General features: G+C 50.0%; 1 protein-coding gene across 1 annotated transcript in view; it reads left to right on the forward strand.

The window, feature by feature from the left end:
- Positions 1–19,635, forward strand: part of KLHDC4 (kelch domain containing 4) — a 60,220-nt gene extending 40,585 nt beyond the window's left edge. The window contains exons 7-12 of the mRNA XM_068528915.1: positions 10,592–10,751; positions 14,819–14,894; positions 16,815–17,023; positions 17,537–17,951; positions 18,591–18,713; positions 19,059–19,635. Of these exons, the coding sequence (XP_068385016.1) occupies positions 10,592–10,751; positions 14,819–14,894; positions 16,815–17,023; positions 17,537–17,951; positions 18,591–18,713; positions 19,059–19,123 (1,048 nt within the window). The 3' untranslated portion in view covers positions 19,124–19,635. The remainder of the gene's footprint in view (positions 1–10,591; positions 10,752–14,818; positions 14,895–16,814; positions 17,024–17,536; positions 17,952–18,590; positions 18,714–19,058) is intronic.
- The last annotated feature ends 537 nt before the right edge of the window (positions 19,636–20,172 follow it).

The following is a 20,172-nucleotide window of genomic DNA, read 5'->3' on the forward strand; positions in this document are numbered from 1 at the left end:
GCTGTGGCTAAAACTTCCAAAACAGTGTTGAATAATAGTGGTAAGAGTGGGCAACCTTGTCTTGTTCCTGATCAGGGTGGAAATGGTTTCAGTTTTTCACCATTGAGAATGATGTTGGCTGTGGGTTTGTCATATATGGCCTTTATTATGTTGAGGTAAGTTCCCTCTTTGCCTACTTTTTGGAGGGTTTTTATCATAAATGGGTGTTGAATTTTGTCAAAAGCTTTTCCTGCATCTATTGAGATGATCATATGGTTTTTATCCTTCAATTTGTTAATATGGTATATCACATTGATTGATTTGCGTATATTGAAGAATCCTTGCATCCCTGGGATAAACCCCAGTTGATCGTGGTATATGATCCTTTTAATGTGCTGTTGGATTCTGTTTGCTAGTATTTTGTTGAGGATTTTTGCATCTATATTCATCAGTGATATTGGCCTGTAGTTTTCTTTCTTTGTGACATCTTTGTCTGGTTTTGGTATCAGGGTTATGGTGGCCTCATAGAATGAGTTTGGGAGTGTTCCTCCCTCTGTTATATTTTGGAGGAGTTTCAGAAGGATAGGTGTTAGCTCTTCTCTAAATGTTTGATAGAATTCGCCTGTAATCCATCTGGTCCTGGGCTTTTGTTTGTTGGAAGGTTTTTAATCACAGTTTCAATTTCAGTGCTTGGCATTGCTCTGTTTATATTTTCTATTTCTGCCTGGTTCAGTCTCGGAAGGTTGTGCTTTTCTAAGAATTTGTCCATTTCTTCCAGGTTGTCCATTTTATTGGCGTATAGTTGCTTGTAGTAATCTCTCATGATTCTTTGTATTTCTGCAGTGTCAGTTGTTAACGTCTCCTTTTTCATTTCTTTTTTTTTTTTTTTTTTTTTAGAAATTTCATGTAATGTCTGAAACATTTATACTAACATATTTCCATACAAATAACCCAATGAAAGTTTAGTATTAGTTGTTTTGTTTGTTTTTTTATACTGCAGGTTCTTATTAGGCATCAATTTTATACACATCAGTGTATACATGTCAATCCCAATTGCCCAATTCAGCACACCACCATCCCCACCCCACCGCAGTTTTCCCCCCTTGGTGTCCATATGTCCATTCTCTACATCTGTGTCTCAACTTCTGCCCTGCAAACCGGCTCATCTGTACCATTTTTCTAGGTTCCACATACATGCATTAATATACGATATTTGTTTTTCTCTTTCTGACTTACTTCACTCTGTATGACAGTCTCTAGATCCATCCACTTCTCAACAAATGACTCAATTTCGTTCCTTTTTATGGCTGAGTAATATTCCATTGTATATATGTACCACAACTTCTTTATCCATTCATCTGTTGATGGGCATTTAGGTTGCTTCCATGACCTGGCTATTGTAAATAGTGCCGCAATGAACATTCGGGTGCATGTGTCTTTTTGAATTACGGTTTTCTCTGGGTATATGCCCAGTAGTGGGATTGCTGGGTCACATGGTAATTCTATTTTTAGTTTTTTAAGGAACTTCCATATTGTTCTCCATAGTGGCTGTATCAATTTACATTCCCACCAACAGTGCAAGAGGGTTCCCTTTTCTCCACACCCTCTCCAGCATTTACTGTTTGTAGATTTTCTGATGATGCCCATTCTAACAGGACTGAGGTGATACCTCATTGTAGTTTTGATTTGCATTTCTCTAATAATTAGTGATGTTGAGCATCTTTTCATGTGCTTCGTGGCCGTCTGGATGTCTTCTTTGGAGAAATGTCTATTTAGGTCTTCTGCCCATTTTTGGATTGGGGTGTTTGTTTCTTTAATATTGAGCTGAATGAGCTGTTTATATATTTTGGAGATTAATCCTTTGTCCGTTGATTCGTTTGCAAATATTTTCTCCCATTCTGAGGGTTGTCTTTTCATCTTGTTTATGGTTTCCTTTGCTGTGCAAAAGCTTTGAAGTTTCATTAGGTCCCACTTGTTTATTTTTGTTTTTATTTCCATTGCTCTAGGAGGTGGATCAAAAAAGATCTTGCTGTGATTTATGTCAAAGAGTGTTCTTCCTATGTTTTCCTCTAAGAGTTTTATAGTGTCCAGTCTTAGATTTAGGTCTCTAATCCATTTTGAGTTTATTTTTGTGTATGGTGTTAGGGAGTATTCTAATTTCATTCTTTTACATGTAGCTGTCCAGTTTTCCCAGCACCACTTATTGAAGAGACTGTCTTTTCTCCATTGTATATCTTTGCCTCCTTTGTCATAGATTAGTTGACCATAGGTGCGTGGGTTAATCTCTAGGCTTTCTATCTTGTTCCATTGATCTATGTTTCCGTTTTTGTGCCAGTACCATATTGTCTTGATTACTGTAGCTTTGTAGTATAGTCTGAAGTCAGGGAGTCTGATTCCTCCAGCTCCATTTTTTTGCCTCAAGACTGCTTTGGCTATTCGGGGTCTTTTGTGTCTCCATACAAATTTTAAGATGATTTATTCTATCTCCATAAAAAATGCCATTGGTAATTTGATAGGGATTGCATTGAATCTGTAGATTGCTTTGGGTAGTATACTCATTTTCACAATGTTGATTCTTCTAATCCAAGAACATGGTATATCTCTCCATCTGTTGGTATCATCTTTAATTTCTTTCATCAGTGTCTTATAGTTTTCTGCATACAGGTCTTTTGTCTCCCTAGGTAGGTTTATTCCTAGGTATTTTATTCTTTTTGTTGCAATGGTAAATGGGAGTGTTTCCATAATTTCTCTTTCAGATTTTTCATCATTAGTGTATAGGAATGCAAGAGATTTCTGTGCATTAATTTTGTATCCTGCAACTTTACCATATTCATTAATTAGCTCTAGCAGTTTTCTGGTGGCAGTTTTAGGATTCTCTATGTATAGTATCATGTCATCCGCAAACAGTGACAGTTTTGCTTCTTCTTTTCCAATTTGTATTCCTTTTATTTCTTTTTCTTCTCTGATTGCCGTGGCTAGGACTTCCAGAACTATGTTGAATAACAGTGGTGAGAGTGGACATCCTTGTCTCGTTCCTGATCTTAGAGGAAATGCTTTCAGTTTTTCACCATTGAGAATGATGTTTGCTGTGGGTTTGTCATATATGGCCTTTATTATGTTGAGGTAGGTTCCCTCTATGCCCACTTTCTGGAGAGTTTTTATCATAAATGGGTGTTGAATTTTGTCAAAAGCTTTTTCTGCATCTATTGAGATGATCATATGGTTTTTATTCTTCAATTTGTTAATATGGTGTATCACATTGATTGATTTGCGTATATTGAAGAATCCTTGCATCCCTGGGATAAATCCCACTTGATCGTGGTGTATGATCCTTTTAATGTGTTGTTGGATTCTGTTTGCTAGTATTTTGTTGAGGATTTTTGCATCTCTATTCATCAGTGATATTGGTCTGTAATTTTCTTTTTTTGTAGTGTCTTTGTCTGGTTTTGGTATCAGGGTGATGGTGGCCTCATAGAATGAGTTTGGGCGTGTTCCTTCCTCTGCAATTTTTTGGAAGAGTTTGAGAAGGATAGGTGTTAGCTCTTCTCTAAATGTTTGGTAGAATTCACCTGTGAAGCCGTCTGGTCCTGGACTTTTGTTTGTTGGAAGATTTTTAATCACAGTTTCAATTTCATTACTTGTGATTGGTCTGTTCATATTTTCTGTTTCTTCCTGGTTCAGTCTTGGAAGGTTATACCTTTCTAAAAATTTGTCCATTTCTTCCAGGTTGTCCATTTTATTGGCATGAAGTTGCTTGTAGTAGTCTCTTAGGATGCTTTGTATTTCTGCGGTGTCTGTTGTAACTTCTCCTTTTTCATTTCTGATTTTATTGATTTGAGTCCTCTCCCTCTTTTTCTTGATGAGTCTGGCTAATGGCTTATCAATTTTGTTTATCTTCTCAAAGAACCAACTTTTAGTTTTATTGATCTTTGCTATTGTTTTCTTTGTTTCTATTTCATTTATTTCTGCTCTGATCTTTATGATTTCTTTCCTTCTGCTAACTTTGGGTTTTGTTTGTTCTTCTTTCTCTAGTTTCTTTAGGTGTAAGGTTAGATTGTTTACTTGAGATTTTTCTTGTTTCTTGAGGTAGGCTTGTATAGCTATAAACTTCCCTCTTAGAACTGCTTTTGCTGCATCCCATAGGTTTTGGGTCGTCGTGTTTTCATTGTCATTTGTCTCTAGGTATTTTTTTATTTCCTCTTTGATTTCTTCAGTGATCTCTTGGTTATTTAGTAACGTATTGTTTAGCCTCCATGTGTTTGTCTTTTTTACGTTTTTTTCCCCTGTAATTCATTTCTAATCTCATAGCGTTGTGGTCAGAAAAGATGCTTGATATGATTTCAATTTTCTTAAATTTACTGAGGCTTGATTTGTGACCCAAGATGTGATCTATCCTGGAGAATGTTCCGTGTGCACTTGAGAAGAAAGTGTAATCTGCTGTTTTTGGATGGAATGTCCTATATATATCAATTAAATCTATCTGGTCTATTGTGTCATTTAAAGCTTCTGTTTCCTTATTTATTTTCATTTTGGATGATCTGTCCATTGGTGTAAGTGAGGTGTTAAAGTCCCCCACTATGATTGTGTTACTGTCAATTTCCTCTTTTATAGCTGTTAGCAGTTGCCTTATGTATTGAGGTGCTCCTATGTTGGGTGCATATATATTTATAATTGTTATATCTTCTTCTTGGATTGATCCCTTGATCATTATGTAGCGTCTAAAATAAAATAGACTATTTTAAAGTCTATTTTGTGTGATATGAGAATTGCTACTCCAGCTTTCTTTTGATTTCCATTTGCATGGAATATCTTTTTCCATCCCCTCATTTTCAGTCTGTATGTGTCCCTAGGTCTGAAGTGGGTCTCTTATAGACAGCATATATATATGGGTCTTGTTTTTGTATCCATTCAGCCAGTCTTTGTCTTTTGGTTGGAGCATTTAATGCATTTACATTTAAGGTAATTATCGATATGTATGTTCCTATTACCATTTTCTTAGTTGTTTTGGGTTTGTTATTGTAGGTCTTTTCCTTCTCTTGTGTTTCCTGCCTAGAGAAGTTCCTTTAGCATTTGTTGTAAAGCTGGTTTGGTGGTGCTGAATTCTTAGCTTTTGCTTGTCTGTAAAGGTTTTAATTTCTCTGTCAAATCTGAATGAGATCCTTGCTGGGTAGAGTAATCTTGGTTGTAGGTTTTTCCCTTTCATCACTGTAAATATGTCCTGCCACTCCCTTCTGGCTTGTAGAGTTTCTGCTGAAAGATCAGCTGTTAACCTTACGGGGATTCCCTCGTATGTTATTTGTTGTTTTTTCCTAGCTGCTTTTTTTTTTTTTTTTGAAATTCACGTTCTTTTATTTATTTATTTATTTATTTATGACTGTGTTGAGTCTTCGTTTCTGTGCGAGGGCTTTCTCTAGTTGCGGCAAGTGGGGACCACTCTTCATCGCGGTGCGCGGGCCTCTCACCATCGCGGCCTCTCTTGTTGCGGAGCACAGGCTCCAGACGCGCAGGCTCAGTAATTGTGGCTCACGGGCCCAGTTGCTCCGTGGCATGTGGTATCTTCCCAGACCAGGGCTCGAACCCGTGTCCCCTGCATTGGCAGGCAGATTCTCAACCACTGCGCCACCAGGGAAGCCCCCTAGCTGCTTTTAATATTTTTTCTTTATATTTAATTTTTGATAGTTTGATTAATATGTGTCTTGGTGTGTTTCTCCTCGGATTTATCCTGTATGGGACTCTGTGCTTCCTGGACTTGATTAACTATTTCCTTTCCCGTATTAGGGAAGTTTTCAACTATAATCTCTTCAAATATTTTCTCAGTCCCTTTCTTTTTCTCCTCTTATTCTGGGACCCCTAATGTTGGTGGGGTTATTCGAATGTTGGTGCATTGGTGCGTTTAATGAGGTCTCTGAGACTGTCCTCAATTCTTTTTTTTTTTTTTTATAAATTTATTTTATTTTATTTATTTTTATCTTTGGCTGTGTTGGGTCTTCGTTGCTGCGCGTGGGCTTTCTCTAGTTGCCGCAAGCGGGGGCTACTGTTCATTACAGTGTGCAGGCTTCTCTTTGTGGTGGCTTCTCTTGTTGGGAGCACGGGCTCTAGGCGTGCCGGCCTTCAGCAGTTACGGTACACGGGCTTAGTAGTTGTGGCTCGGGGGCTCTAGAGCGCAGGCTCAGTAGTTGCGGTGCACGGGCTTAGTTGCTCTGCGGCATGTGGGATCTTCCCGGACCAGGGCTTGAACCCATGTCTCCTGCACTGGCAGGCAGATTCTTAACCGCTGTGCCACCACGGAAGCCCCTATCCTCAATTCTTTTCATTCTTTTTTCTTTATTCTGCTCTGCAGTAGTTATTTCCACTATTTTATCTTCCAGGTCACTTATCCATTCTTCTGCCTCAGTTATTCTGGTATTGATTCCTTCTAGAGAATTTTTAATTTCATGTATTGTGCTGTTCATCATTGTTTGTTTGCTTTTTAGTTCTTCTGGTTCCTTGTTACACGTTTCTTGTATTTTCTCTATTCTATTTCCAAGATTTTGGATCATCTTTCCTATCATTACTCTGAATTATTTTCAGGTAGACTGCCTATTTCCTCTTCATTTGTTTTGTCTGGTGGGTTTTTCCCTTGCTCCTTCATCTGCTGTGTGTTTCTCTGTCTTCTCATTTTGCTTCACTTACTGTGTTTGGGGTCTCCTTTTCGCAGGCTGCAGGTTCGTAGTTCCTGTTGTTTTTGGTGTCTGCCTCCAGTGGGTAAGGTTGGTTCAGTGGGTTGTGTAGGCTGCCTGGTAGAGGGGACTAATGCCTGTGTTCTGGTGGATGAGGCTGGACCTTGTCTTTCTCTCGGGCAGGTCTGCGTCTGGTGGTGTGTTTTGGGGTGTCTGTGGCCTTATTATGATTTTCGGCAGCCTCTCTGCTAATGGATGGGGCTGTGTTCCTGTCTTGCTAGTTGTTTGTCATAGGGTGTCCAGCACTGTAGCTTGCTGGTTGTTGAGTGGAGCTGGGTCTTAGCGTTGAGATGGAGATCTCTGGGAGATTTTCACCATTTGATATTATGTGGAGTTGGGAGGTCTCTGGTGGACCAATGTCCTGACCTAGGCTCTCCCACCTCAGAGGCACAGGCCTGACACCCGGCCGGAGCACCAAGACCCTGTCATCCACACGGCTCATAATAAAAGGGAGAAAAAAAGAAGGAAAGAAAGAAAAATAAATAAAATAAAGCTATTAAAATAAAAAATAATTATTAAAAATTAAAAAGTAATTAAAAAGAAAGAAAGAAGAGAGCAACCAAACCGAAAAACAAATCCACCACTGATAACAAGTGCTAAAATCTATACTAAACAAACCAAAAAAAAAAACCCCGACAGACAGAACCCTAGGAAAAATGGTAAAAGCAAAGCTATGCAGACAAAATCACACACATAAGCATACACATACACACCCACAAAAAGAGAAAAAGGAAAAAAATACATATATCGTCGCTCCCAAAGTCCACACCGCCTCAATTTTGGGATGATTCGTTGTCTATTCAGGTATTCCACAGGTGCAGGTACATCAAGTTGATTGTGGAGATTTAATCCGCTGCTCCTGAGGCTGTTGGGAGAGATTTCCCTTTCTCTTCTTTGTTCGCACAGCTCCGGGGGTTCAGCTTTGGATTTGGCCCCGCCTTTGCGGGTAGGTCTCCTGAGGGCATCTGTTCCCGCTCACACAGGATGGGGTTAAAGGAGCAGCTGATTCGGGGGCTCCGGCTCGCTCAGGCCGGGGCGAGGGAGGGGTACGGAATGCGGGGCCAGCCTGCGGCGGCAGAGCCCAGCGTGACGTTGCAGCAGCCCGAGGCGCGCCGTGCGTTCTCCCGGGGAAGTTGTCTCTGGGTCACGGGACCCTGGCAGTGGCGGGCTGCACCGGCTCCCGGGAGGGGAGGTGTGGATAGTGACCTGTGCTCGCACACAGTCTTCTTGGTGGCTGCAGCAGCAGCCTTAGCGTCTCATGCCCATGTCTGGGGTCAGCGCTAATAGCCGCGGCTCGGGCCCGTCTCTGGAGCTCATTTAGGCGGCGCTCTGAATCCCCTCTCCTTGCGCACCACGAAACAATGGTCTCTTGCCTCCTAGGCAGGTCCAGACTTTTTCCCGGACTCCGTCCCGGCTAGCTATGGCACACTAACCCCCTTTAGGCTGTGTTCACGCAGCCAACCCCTGTCCTCTCCCTGGAATCCAACCTCTGAAGCCCGAGCCTCAGCTCCCAGCCCCCGCCCGCCCCGGCGGGGGAGCAGACAAGCCTCTCAGGCTGGTGAGTGCTGGTCGGCACCGATCCTCTGTGCGGGGATCTCTCCGCTTTGCCCTCCGCACCCCTGTGGCTGCGCTCTCCTCCGTGGCTCGGAAGCTCCCCCCTCCGCCACCCGCAGTCTCCGCCGGTGAAGGGGCTCCCTAGTGTGTGGAAGCTTTTCCTCTTTCACAGCTCCCTCCCACTGGTGCAGGTCCCGTCCCTGTTCTTTTGTCTCTTTTTTCTTTTTCCTTTTACCCTCCCCAGGTACGTGGGGAGTTTCTTGCCTTTTGGGAGGTCTGAGGTTTTCTGCCAGCGTTCAGTAGGTGTTCTGTAGGAGTTGTTCCACATGTAGATGTATTTCTGATGTATTTGTGGGGAGGAAGGGAATCTCCACGTCTTACTCTTCTGCCATTTTGAAGGTCTCCCAGAGTATAATCCTTAAGTGCTTTGGGAGGAGATTTTTAAAGTCGAATTCAAATTAAACAAGGAATGATTTTGTATCCTTAAAGGCATAGTCTGGGTATAATAGTGCTTAAATTTAATGTCTCGTCACAAAGTTCACCAAGTGGTTTTTACAGAATTCACTTACAAACCAAGCTATTGGGAGGGCAGGTTATTATCTCAAGTTAAAGGTGAGGAAACCAAGATAACTATTAAGTAGTAGAACTTGTCCTCGACCAAAGCTTGCGGATGTTCAGTTCTCCCATATTTTGTCGTGCTGCAACCCCCGGCTCCCTGCCCTGGTCCATCTGCTGCCCCTGGTCACGTCTCCTGCTCCTGGTTTGTCTCTTGCCTACACCCTGGTTTTCTGTCCTGGTCCATCTCCTGACCTGCAGGTGTTTGGTTTCTTGCCATTTTGGAGAAGAGAGCCTGCTCTGTTTTTTAAAATTCATATTTAAAGGATTGTTGTTTACGTTTAAAACCCCTTACAAAGCAAATAATTGTTTGCCATTGCAGACACGGGGGTTCATGAGACGTCAGTGTGTTAATTCAGCACCTGATGTGTGTGGGACAGTGAGTGGGGTCTACACAGGCCCTTCTCCTGAGACTCACAGGTTACAAAATGAGTCAAGGTTTACAGTGGTTATAACTTGGAACCATTTCAAACTCAGAATGTTTTTCAAAGCTATTATCTGTTACTTTGTTTAAAATTATTTTTTTATGAAGTATTTCAAACATATAGAAAAGTTGAAGTTCCTCAAACAGATATCTGTGTGGTCACCATCCATATTAAACAAAGTACAGTTTGACCTTTAAAACCCAATGACAATTATTTACTTTGCGTGCAGAATAGAATTTTTTTTCCCTGGAAATCTGCAATGTGAAATCTGAGAAAACTGTGGAATGTGGTGAAGTCTTTTAAAAACTGTGCCCCTGGTTCCTCAGTTCATCTACTGAAAGCCCTCCTCCTGCGGAAGGATGCGTTTGATGGGGAGTTCACGTGGCTCATCCTGTTCCGAGTGCCCTGCTCTGGATGGCATTCCGGGGGAGCACAGTGACCTGCATGTTGGCTGCGGGGCGCCAGACTTGGGTGATCTGAGTGCAGCAGGAGAGTCAGGAATCACGTCCGACTGGTGGGGCTGCTCGCTCCTTCCATGCGTCCATGCTTTCTTCCTGCGAACGTCGGGCCCAGCTCTCCGTGTGGAGTAGCTGGGGAGCATCTCTCATTCTTCCGTGTAATTCTGACCCAAGGCCCCTTGGCTTTGCCCGTGGCCACCTGTGAAATTCCCGTCAGGACACACGGTTGCCTCTGTGTCTGTGGCAGAACCGCTGCTTTCCTCACACATGTGCTCCCTCCTCAAGGCCCCATCTCTGTTTTGAGTGCTTTGCCACTGAAGTCCCAGGAGCGTTGAGCAGGGCAGGGCCACTGTGCCTCTTGGAATGCCTCAGCCATGTCCTCTTGGCTTTTGCTCGGGCTCGTGGGCTCCAGGAGTTCTCCTCTCTGAGTTTCAGGAATGCTTTGCCCCATCTCTGCCCAGCCCGGGGTCTCCACAGCCCTTGCCAAACTGTAATATCTCCCTTCTAGGTATGCAGGGTATTGGTACATAGTTAATTGTCCCGCTTAAAGTTACACATACAGAAAACTAAGATAATTGTTTGCAAGACTGTGATTGTATAAACTGCGTAACTTTCAGAGTGAAAAGACTTTCGGATCCCGGCGTGTTACTGTGCTTCTCTGGGCCAGTGTTATTTCTAGCTTCAAATGCAAACTCACATATGCTTGCTGTCCTTTTCTATGAATTTAAACTTTAATTAAACCAATAACTTAGTACATATGGTAGCAAATGTACCTTTATTTTAAATCAAGTTCACTTTTTCATGTCACCGCCTTTTTGTTTGTGTTCCTATATTGTAACAGAGATTACATCTATTACAATGACCTGTATGCCTTCAGCCTGGACGCTTTCACGTGGAGCAAGCTGTCCCCGTCCGGGACGGGGCCCACACCCAGGTCAGGCTGCCAGATGACCGTCACCGCCCAGGGCAGCGTTGTCATCTACGGGGGCTACTCGAAACAGGTCAGACGCGCGTGTGGGACGCAGAGTGACTTCTGTCTGCTGCCTTTTCAGTTTCACTAGCGATGAGAACTTCAAGTAATAGTTCATTAGATTAATACGAACGGTCCTTTCTGTTGAATGAGAAATGGACAGAGGTGGTGGTGATCTGCTCCTGTGCGAACATACTAAGGTTCTTTACGGCCACGTTGCGTTCTCATCCACACGCCCCCGAAACACGCAGCATAAGTGATGGCTGTGGCAGGGAGGTGCCCCGGCCACCTCCTTCCACCCTGCCACACCCCCACTCAGCCAGCCGCCAGCCCTTGTTCTGGAAAGGAAAACTGGCTTGGGATTTGTGCCTGTGACCTGCCTGGGGCGTGGCTAGGCGCGTGACAGTTGGGAGGGCCCCGCAAAACAGGCGGCTGTTGCCAGAAGCTGTGCGCGGCGCCCAGAACTGACGCTTTATCGTGGTAGATGCTCCTCAGAAGCCATGCGCGGCGCCCAGAACTGACGCCTTATCGCGGTAGACGCTCCTCAGAGGCCGCGCGCGGCGCCCAGAACTGACGCTTTATCGCGGTAGACGCTCCTCAGAGGTTGCGCGCGGTGCCCAGAACTGACGCTTTATTGCGGTAGATGCTCCTCAGAGCAAAGCAGGATGATGAGCATGAAGCCCTTGTCAAGCTGACGCCGCTTGAATCAGAACAGCGCCTAGTTCCCAAACGCTGCTCTTCTGCAGCCACACGGGCCGCCAGGGGATGATCTGAGGGCCTTCAATGCAGGGCCCACTCTCGCCAGGCCTTCGGCGTTCGATGGCAGTGAGAAGCTGCTCTGTTTGCACTCACGGGGCATTTACCAGAGTTGGTGAAAGACGTGGGTGTGACACTGGGGTTCTTCTGGGTGGGAACGCCCTCCGCAGGAGCAGCGTAGTGTTGTGACATTTGGGACACGTCTCTCTCAGATGTCTGTGGGTGCCGTTAATACCGTATGAGACAGAAATGTGCGAGCAGCGGAAGGAATGCTGTGTCAAGTGCACGCCCGTCGCTGCTCCGTGGTGTTAACGTCCCCCCCACCTTGGGGAGGAGCTGAGGCCCCGCTCAGAGCCTTGCACGCCTGGGGGAGTCTGACAGCCCCGGAGGTTCACGTGCATTCTGGTCCCTCTCTAGTCCAGCGAGGAGACTGAGCGTCTGGCCAGTGTGAGGCGCGTTACTGAAGGGCGGCGCAGGCCACCGGGTGAGGGACTAGCGCCCGAGCCTCGCAGCACCCCTGTGAGGAAGGGGAGGTGGGGTGGGAGTTGCGTGCTTCGGGGGGAGCCCGTGGCTGCAGCCTCCTTGCCTCCCCGGCCCCGGGCTCTGCCACGCCGGCCACTGTGTGGAAGCCGTGGCCCCGGGCGGGCAGAGCGGCGTTCTCAGGGAGGGCTCTGGCGTACAGGCCTCGCGGGGTGTACTTAAATGTGACGGCATGCAAGTTCCCCTCAGCTCGTTGGTTCTAAGGAAGGATGGTCGCTGTCGGCGGAGCAGTGCCATGGATGCCAGCAGGTGCAGGAGGACGGGGGGCTGAGAGGGAAGGGCTGGAGCCCGGCTGCGGTCAAGTTTGTAACGCAAGCAGACGGCACTGAATTCCTGCAGTGTGCCGCCAGCCGGCAAGGCCTCGTGTGGATTTATTTTTATTTTTTGAAATTTATTTATTTTATTTATTTATTTTTGGCTGCGTTGGGTCTTCGTTGCTGCGCACGGGCTTTCTCTAGTTGCGGCGAGCGGGGGCTACTCTTCGCTGCGGTGCGCGGGCTTCTCGTTGCGGTGGCTTCTCTTGTTGCGCAGCACGGGCTCTAGGCACGCGGGCTCAGTAGTTGTGGCACTTGGGCTCTGGAGCTCAGGCTCAGTAGTTGTGGCGCACGCGCTTAGTTGCTCCGCGGCATGTGGGATTTTCCTGGACCAGGGCTCGAACCCGTGTCCCCTGCATTGGCAGGCTAATTCTTTACCACTGCACCACCAGGGAAGCCCCTCGTGTGGATTTAGTTCCTGAGAGTGCTGGGCTTTTGGCTTGGAAGGGTGGGCATGGGAGTGGCAGCCACTTCCCCTGCTAGCCTGCTGGAAAAGAGGAGTATGCAGTCTCAGTAATTGTGATTGCATCGCTTGAATTGTGCACCTGTTTCCAGAGGAGAACAGAAGAGGCATGCACCTAGCTCTCGTTTCCTAGAGACAGCTGCTTCCCACGCGTGACTGACGTTGGCCCTCCTTGGTTTTACGACGGTCAGGTCACATGTCCGGCCCACAGACAATTGGATTGTTTGTTTTCCAAAAGGAAAATAGGTTTTCCCCCCTTACAGTAAACACAATACATACTCGTTAGTTAAACAAAACAAAATGAATTGTGCACACATATTCCCTGGCTCTGTCGGCTGATAGAACAAAACACCACCACCCAGCAGAAGTCAGCATACCTTGTGCCCAGATCTTGGATTCTAGGGCCATCTCCACGAAGTAACCAGGGCTTCTCAGGGAAGTAGCCGGTTCTGGAATTGGGGCAAGAAGTGTGCAAGGTGCTCCCGGAGCTGCTTGTAGCGCCAGAGCCCAAGGAAGCGCGTGTAAGAAACGTGCGCTGATGGGGTGCATCAGCGGCTCGGGAGCCGCCTGAAAGGGTTCCCAGGGCACTGGGCTGGAACTCTGAGCAACAGAGTAAGTAAGGTCGTGTCGGACTGCAGTGCACAGGGGCCCGAATATCCATGAGCCACGCGATCGCGATCCAGCGATTGAATAGATTAAATGCACGGGGAAAAGGCACAGTGCTCTGTGCAGCATTCCACACAGAGGTGGACCCTCCACCCTCCTGAAGAGGGGGCCGCGCAGACTGACGCTCTTCCAAGGAGGACAGGCTGGAAAGTTGGTGCGGGGCAGTAACTCGACAGCGAGAAACCTGAGAAACACACCTCAGCCAGGCGAGCAAGGTCCACGTCGGCAGGGATGGGTCTTGGTGACAGCACGCACCCTTGATAGGATGTGATGGGAAGGACACTTGACCTCTGGGATCCACCACCCAAAACCCACAGCCCTGTCCAATTGTGAGAATAGTGTCAGACGAGTCCCGGTAGAGGGGACCCTACAAAACACCTGACTGGCCCTCCTCGGTGTCACCAAAAACAAGGCAAGTCTGAGCAACCCTCACGGCTCAAGAGGCCTAAGGATTCATGACGACTCCGTGTAACGTGGGTCCTGGGACAGGGAAAGGACATTAGGGAAAACTGAGGAAATGTGAATAAACTGTGCGCTTCAGTTAATAGTCATTTGTCAGTATTGGTTCCTTAATTGTGGCAGATGTGCCACACTAACGTAAGATGTTAACCATAAGGGGACACAGGGTGCAGCGTGCACGGGAACTCTCGGTACCGTCTTCTCCTTTTTTCTGTAAATGTGAAACTATGCTGAAGTTAAAAGTTTATTAAAAATAGGGAATCTGAGGGACAAAGACAAAGCAGTTAAAATTGCCGAGATCATGCCGCTGAGGCGAGCTGTTTTCCAGGTCGCCCTCTAGACCCTTCTACACTGAGGTAGAAGGTGCAGCGTGAGGACTGGGGTGCTGCTCGGGAGGGTAAAGTGTGTGGTCTGCCCAGGGTCGTGAGCCTAGTTTGAAGCAGCAGACCGGGGTGGAAGCGGGCCGTGCTGTCCACAGCTCAGGAAAGCTCTGTAAATGGCTGTGCTGGCTTCTGCACACGGCGTTCGTTGGATCCTCGCACCGAAGCTTGAATCCCATTATTGGGAAGGTGATGGGAATTGAGGGCACAGGGGTTGGAGATGGAGGGTGGCTGTGTAATGATAGGAGGGTCCCTGCGGTGACCCCGCCCACCCAGAGCAGGGCTCGGCTCGGAGCCACAGGAAGCTCTGAGAGGGGAGCTCCGGGGTGTCCCCAGCCTGTGGTCATTTATTCTATCCGTTCGGATGCGGTCTGGATGGAACCTGTTGTGTTTCAGATTTTGAGGCTGGTCTGAAGGCTGGAGAGTCACCCCCATGGAAAACGGGACCACGAGCTTGGGGGGCCTTGCGTGGCTTGGCACAGCACGTGGCATTTGTCACGGCTCCCTTTTCCTTTCGCAGAGAGTCAGGAAAGACGTGGACAGAGGTACCCAGCACTCCGACATGTTCCTGCTGAAGGCTGAGGAGGGAAGAGAAGGTACGTGCGCCGTGCAGGTGACAGACCACGCGGCTGGTCTGTGTGTCGCTGTGGAAAGCGGGCAGAGGGTCGCGGGGCTGGTGGGGCACTCCATGAACAGCCCCCGTGTCCCCTCTGGGGCGTTGAGGACGCACTGAGTTAGAAACACAGGTGATGTCAGTCCATCCACAGCTCCCTTCTTGGGGGCGGGGCCACGGCCTCTGTGTCATCTCTCATTTGTTCTTGCTCAATGTTAGGACGTAGACTTTTGGAATGCATCTTGTGGGGTTGAAATGCCCACTTTTTTTTTTTTTTATTTGAAGTATAGTTAATGTACAATGTTGTGTTAGTTTCAGGTGTACAGCAAAATGATTCAGTTGTACATACGTTTTTGTTTTTCAGATTCTTTTCCCTTATAGGTTATTATAAAATATTGAGTAGAGTTCCCTGTGCTATAGAGAAGGTCTTTGTTAATTATTTTATACATAGTAGTGTGTACCTGTTAATCCCATACTCCTAATTTATCCCTCCCTGCTTTTCCCCTTTGGTAAGCATAAGTTTGTTTTCTTTGTGAGTCTGTTTCTCTCGTGAATAAGTTCATTTGCGTCATCTTTTTAGATTCCACATATAAGTTCATTTGCGTCATCTTTTTAGATTCCACATACATCTCATATGGTATTTGTCTTTCTCTGTCTGACTTCACTTAGTATGATAATCTCTAGGTCCCTCCATGTTGCTGCAAATGGCATTGTTTCATTCTTTTTCATGGCTGTGTGATATTCCATTGTGTGTGTGTTTGTGTGTGTGTGTTTGTGTGTATACACACACAAACACACACACACCCCACATCTTCTATATCCGTTCCTCTGTTGATGGACACCGAGGTGGCTTCCCAGCGCTCATTTTTAAAGCTCAGAAGTCGGGAGGTGGTTAGTTTGCATGGTGCACGTGATGGGAGAGGGGCCTGAGCGGATGGGACCCGTCTGGTCCTGGCTGCCCCTTGGCCCCTGTGAGACCCGTCTCCGTAAGACGAGAGGCCTGCTGGGCAGGAACGTTTCCTCTTTCCCGCTGTGACGTTCTTCAAGCAGAGGCTGCAGAAACGTCACGTACAAGGCGTTTCTCAGGTCCCAACCACGCCGAATTGCGGTGACTGATGGGCACGTGGGAGCCAAGGTTTAGAGCCCCTTTTACATGTCAGCGCACTTGAACTTGAAAGTGGACCGTGTTCTAGGCAGTGGGACCCCAGCCCTTGTGTTCAGCCCCCGCGTCTGGCCGTCAGGCCCTCGGCCCCCAGTGAAAAGTACATGGTGTGTCCTGAGACGCATCCGGCACGGCAGGGAAAGCGACCTCCCCCGACCACGTACAGGGCACGCTGGTGCTTATTCTCTTCTCTTCTTTAAACATTCAGATGCTGGTTGCTGTGAGTGGCCTTGTGGCCCACTAACGCGTGCCGCTCGGGCTGCGCCTCCAGGGAAGGCTTGCTCTTGGCTGCTTCTCTCTCTCTTTTTTTAAATGTTCATTAAAGAAAAAACATCCCAGTTTCTTTTTCTGGACATGTTGGGAAGACTCCCACATGTTTTGTGCCAGGCCACATCTTGAGGGTTGCTGCGTAAACACGGCGCCCGCCCAGAGGGAAGGACCACAGTGCGTGGCCCACGGGAGGTTCTGGGGGTGTCTGTGGTCGGGGCCCCGCCCGAGGGCACAGTGTACAGGATCCCCCGGAGCTGGTGCGCCCGCCTCTACCTCACCCCTGCCTTCACATCACAGCTGCACGGCACCCCTGGGCAAGTGTTGGGAGGGTGTGTGGACCCGTTCCCTACCTCAGTGCAGCCTGACCCTTGAGGAGGAGGCATGGCCTCCAGGGTGCGCCGGACCCGCAGGCGCAGAACGACGGCCATGGCATTCTGCAGGCCCCCCCTCCCCATTTCCTCTCCTCATCAGGCAGATGGGCCTGGGCTCGGGTCAACCCTTGCGGAGCCAAGCCCTCGCCAAGGTCCGGCTTCTCGGTGGCTGTGGCCCCGAACCATCAGACGCTGCTGTTTGGAGGTGTGTGCGATGAGGAGGAGGAGGAGAGCCTGGAGGGCCACTTCCTCAACGACCTGCACTTCTACGACCCCGTCAGGAACCGCTGGCTCGCGGGGCAGCTGAAGGTAGCGTGGGCCCCAGACCTGCAGCCAGTGCAGGGCCTGCCCGGCTGTCACGTCCGTCAGTGATGCCCAGGACCTCCCCGGTCACTCTGTCTGTGAGGCTCTGTCGAGCTGCCACCAACTTTACTGTCACCGTAAGCAGGGACCGGGCCGCCTCTGCCCCTGCTGCTGGCACCAGCCTGAGAGACGCGGCACAGTGGCTGCTCTCCCGGGACTGACATCCCTGGGGGCTTCATCAGGTCAGGGACCTCAGAAGCAGGGCCCTATGGCCAAAGGAGGGCGGGTGGTCCACTCTGCGGCAAAGACTGGCTCTGGTTGAAGTCCCTTGGCACCTCTGAGGGGAGTCGGGCAGCGTGTGAGGGCTGGTGTCTGCCGCCCGTTCCCCTGAGAGGTCACACCAGGCAGGGGCGGTGTGGTCCCCGGGGTGAGCCCCAGCAAGTGGATGGGGGTCCTCTGGCTGTCGGGTGCTCGCTGCCCCCCCATCCTGAATCGCGCTGCCTTGCTCTTTATCAACAGGGGCCCAAGGTGGAGAAGAGGAGGCGCAGGCGGGGCAAAAAAGGGGAGCCCGGGGGTGCCAACCAGCAGGAAATGAAGGGGACCGGGGCCCAGGAGCCCCTGGAGGTGGTCAGAGAGGTGGTGGCAGAGGACGGGACTGTGGTCACCATCAAGCAGGTGCTCGCTGCCCTGGGCCCGGCAGGACGGCCTGAGTCCGACAACGACGATGACGATGACGACGGCCCCAACGAGGCGGGTGTCCCTGCGGTGGAGCCCAGCCCCCGCTCCAATGCCATGCTGGCCGCGAAGCACGGGCGCCTTTACCTCTATGGGGGCATGTTTGAGGCTGGCGACCGCCAGGTCACCCTCAGCGACTTGTACTGCCTCGACCTTCACAAGATGGAGGAGTGGACGGTCTTGGTGGAGATGGATCCAGGTGAGGGGGTGGCACCTCTGCAGTTGCCTCGGGAGCCCCCAGCTTGTCCGCCCTGCGCCCGCCGAGAGTGCTGCACGGCTCTGCCCCCTCCCATGCCCTCAGTCCAGGGGGGAGGGCCCTGCTGCCCGGGGGCCTGTCTGTGCACGGCCGTCCCTGCAGGGGGCCCGGGGGCGGGAGCGGGCTAACCCCGACACCGCCCGTGAGCCTCGGACCTGCCCCGGCAAAGCGGACTGGACGCACATTTTCCCCGTGGTGCGCGTGTGCGCCCGGGAGCAGACACGCGGCCCACCCGTCTCCGCTGCCGTGTCGCACCACAGGCTGCGCCCGACTCACTCACTGCTCAGTCCTTGGGTCTGAGGCTGAAATCCCTTAAAATCCACACGTTTGGGCAGAGGCCCTGAGCGGCTGTGCGAGACGGCTGCTGTCTTGGAGCGCAGCTTCTCACTCTGCCCGTCTCTGCCTCGACGTGTGGGGATGTGATGTTTGCCGCGAGCTCCAGACGCACTGGGGGCGGGGCCCCCGCACTCAATGCGCGTGTCCAGGCGGAAGGTGGGCTCCTCGGGGCGGCCGCGGCTCGTGTGCAGTTTCCCCGGTGCCCTGGCCGTGCTGACACTCTGTGGTTTTCGCTTTTGCCTAAAGAATCTCAGGAGTGGCTGGAGGAGACGGACTCGGAGGAGGACAGCGATGAGGTCAGGGGCGCAGAGGGCGGCGGGGAGGACGAGGATGACGAGGAGGACGAGGCCAGCGGCGCGGAGGCCGGGGGTGAGTGTGCCGCGGGGCCAGGCCCGGCCCCCCCAGGGCTCGCAGCTCAGGTCCCTTCTCTGCCGGAGCCCTCGTTTTTATCGGTGATGAGGGAATGTACAATTTTACCAAGCTTCTGTTAAAATTTGACTTTGCTGTGGGTGTGCTCCTGAGGCCAGCTGAAGTGTTTTTTCTAACTGTGTCTGGAGTACGTTTGCGCGCTTGCTGTTTAAGCAGGGTCGTAACGGCCTCGTGACGTCCTCCATGTAAATGCGGGTGCTCACAGCGCGTTCGCTCCGTCAGGACTCAGGCCTCCTTCCCGGACTGAACGCGTTTCTTTCTTATTCCCCTCCTTCCCCACGAAAGAGCAACGCCCCTCGGCGGCACCCGGTGAGCCGTTCGCAGACTCCCTGCCCAGGACCGAGCAGTAGTGGGCGAAGCTGGCACGGGACGACGCCGGGCCCCGGAAGGAGAGTGCTGAGAGCCGCCCGGGCCGTGGCCGCGGCTTTCTCTGCTGACTCGGCCTGAGCCGCACACCAGCCAGAGCTTAGACTGCGGGGGTCGGGTTCCCCAGTCTAACCGCAGTGCGCTGCGTGCGGTTTAAAATAAACTGGACTTGGCAGGGGGCTGCCACCGCCAAGGTGGTCTTCCGTGCAGCCACCGGGCCCTGGTGGTTCTGGCGGGGCCTCTGGCTGGATCGGGGCCAAGATGAGGGCGAGGGGAGCCGCCTCCACGGCAGGCGGCACCTTGATCGTGAAGTGGAACGCTGCGGGCTTTGTGGGGTTCCCCTCTGCAAAACTAGGAGACAGGTTCTGCCCGCCTGCATGTTCAGCTGACTCTTTGATTTTTAAAAATTATCGGTAGCCGCCCACCGCCTCCTGTACTCATTTTCTTGGTTCTCTGGAGAATAAAGCGCCTGTTGTGGGCTGGTCTGCTCGCTCTGCCACGTGGCTTTGCCTGGGGTCTCTTGCAGTGCCGTGTGCCCAGCTCCTCCGGCCGCTCCCCACCTTTGGGGAGGAGGTGGTGGAGCTGTGCTCTGCCCCTCTCCCCTTCAGGCTCAAGGTCGTCATTCGCACAGCAACAGAAGAGGACAAGCAGCCGGAGGGCGGGCCCCACTGTCCCCACGCGGCCTCACCGTCCCGTGCTGGGCACGTCTGGGTCTGCGGTGCGTGGGCGCGCTCCCTGGTGCCTGCTCCAGGGTTAATGGCAGGAGGCCGCTCTTCATTTATGTAGTTGGGGCAGAGCTTGGGCTTTGAATTCACACCAGGTGAATTCATCCTCATCTAAAATATCATCAGTAACAAGAAGGCAGGATTCTTAGTTTTCAGTGACAGGCCGAACGACCCATCATTACCTTGGACGGGTCATCCTGCTCATTACCTGGAAGTTAGAAGTGAAGAGTGGGCGCACCCACCCCAGCAGAGCGGGCCCGGGCCCGGGAAGGCTTCAGTGGAAGGTTGAGGCCAACTTGCCCAGAAGC

This window comes from Eschrichtius robustus, chromosome 19, assembly GCF_028021215.1.
Source record: "Eschrichtius robustus isolate mEscRob2 chromosome 19, mEscRob2.pri, whole genome shotgun sequence".
Lineage (NCBI taxonomy): Eukaryota > Metazoa > Chordata > Mammalia > Artiodactyla > Eschrichtiidae > Eschrichtius > Eschrichtius robustus.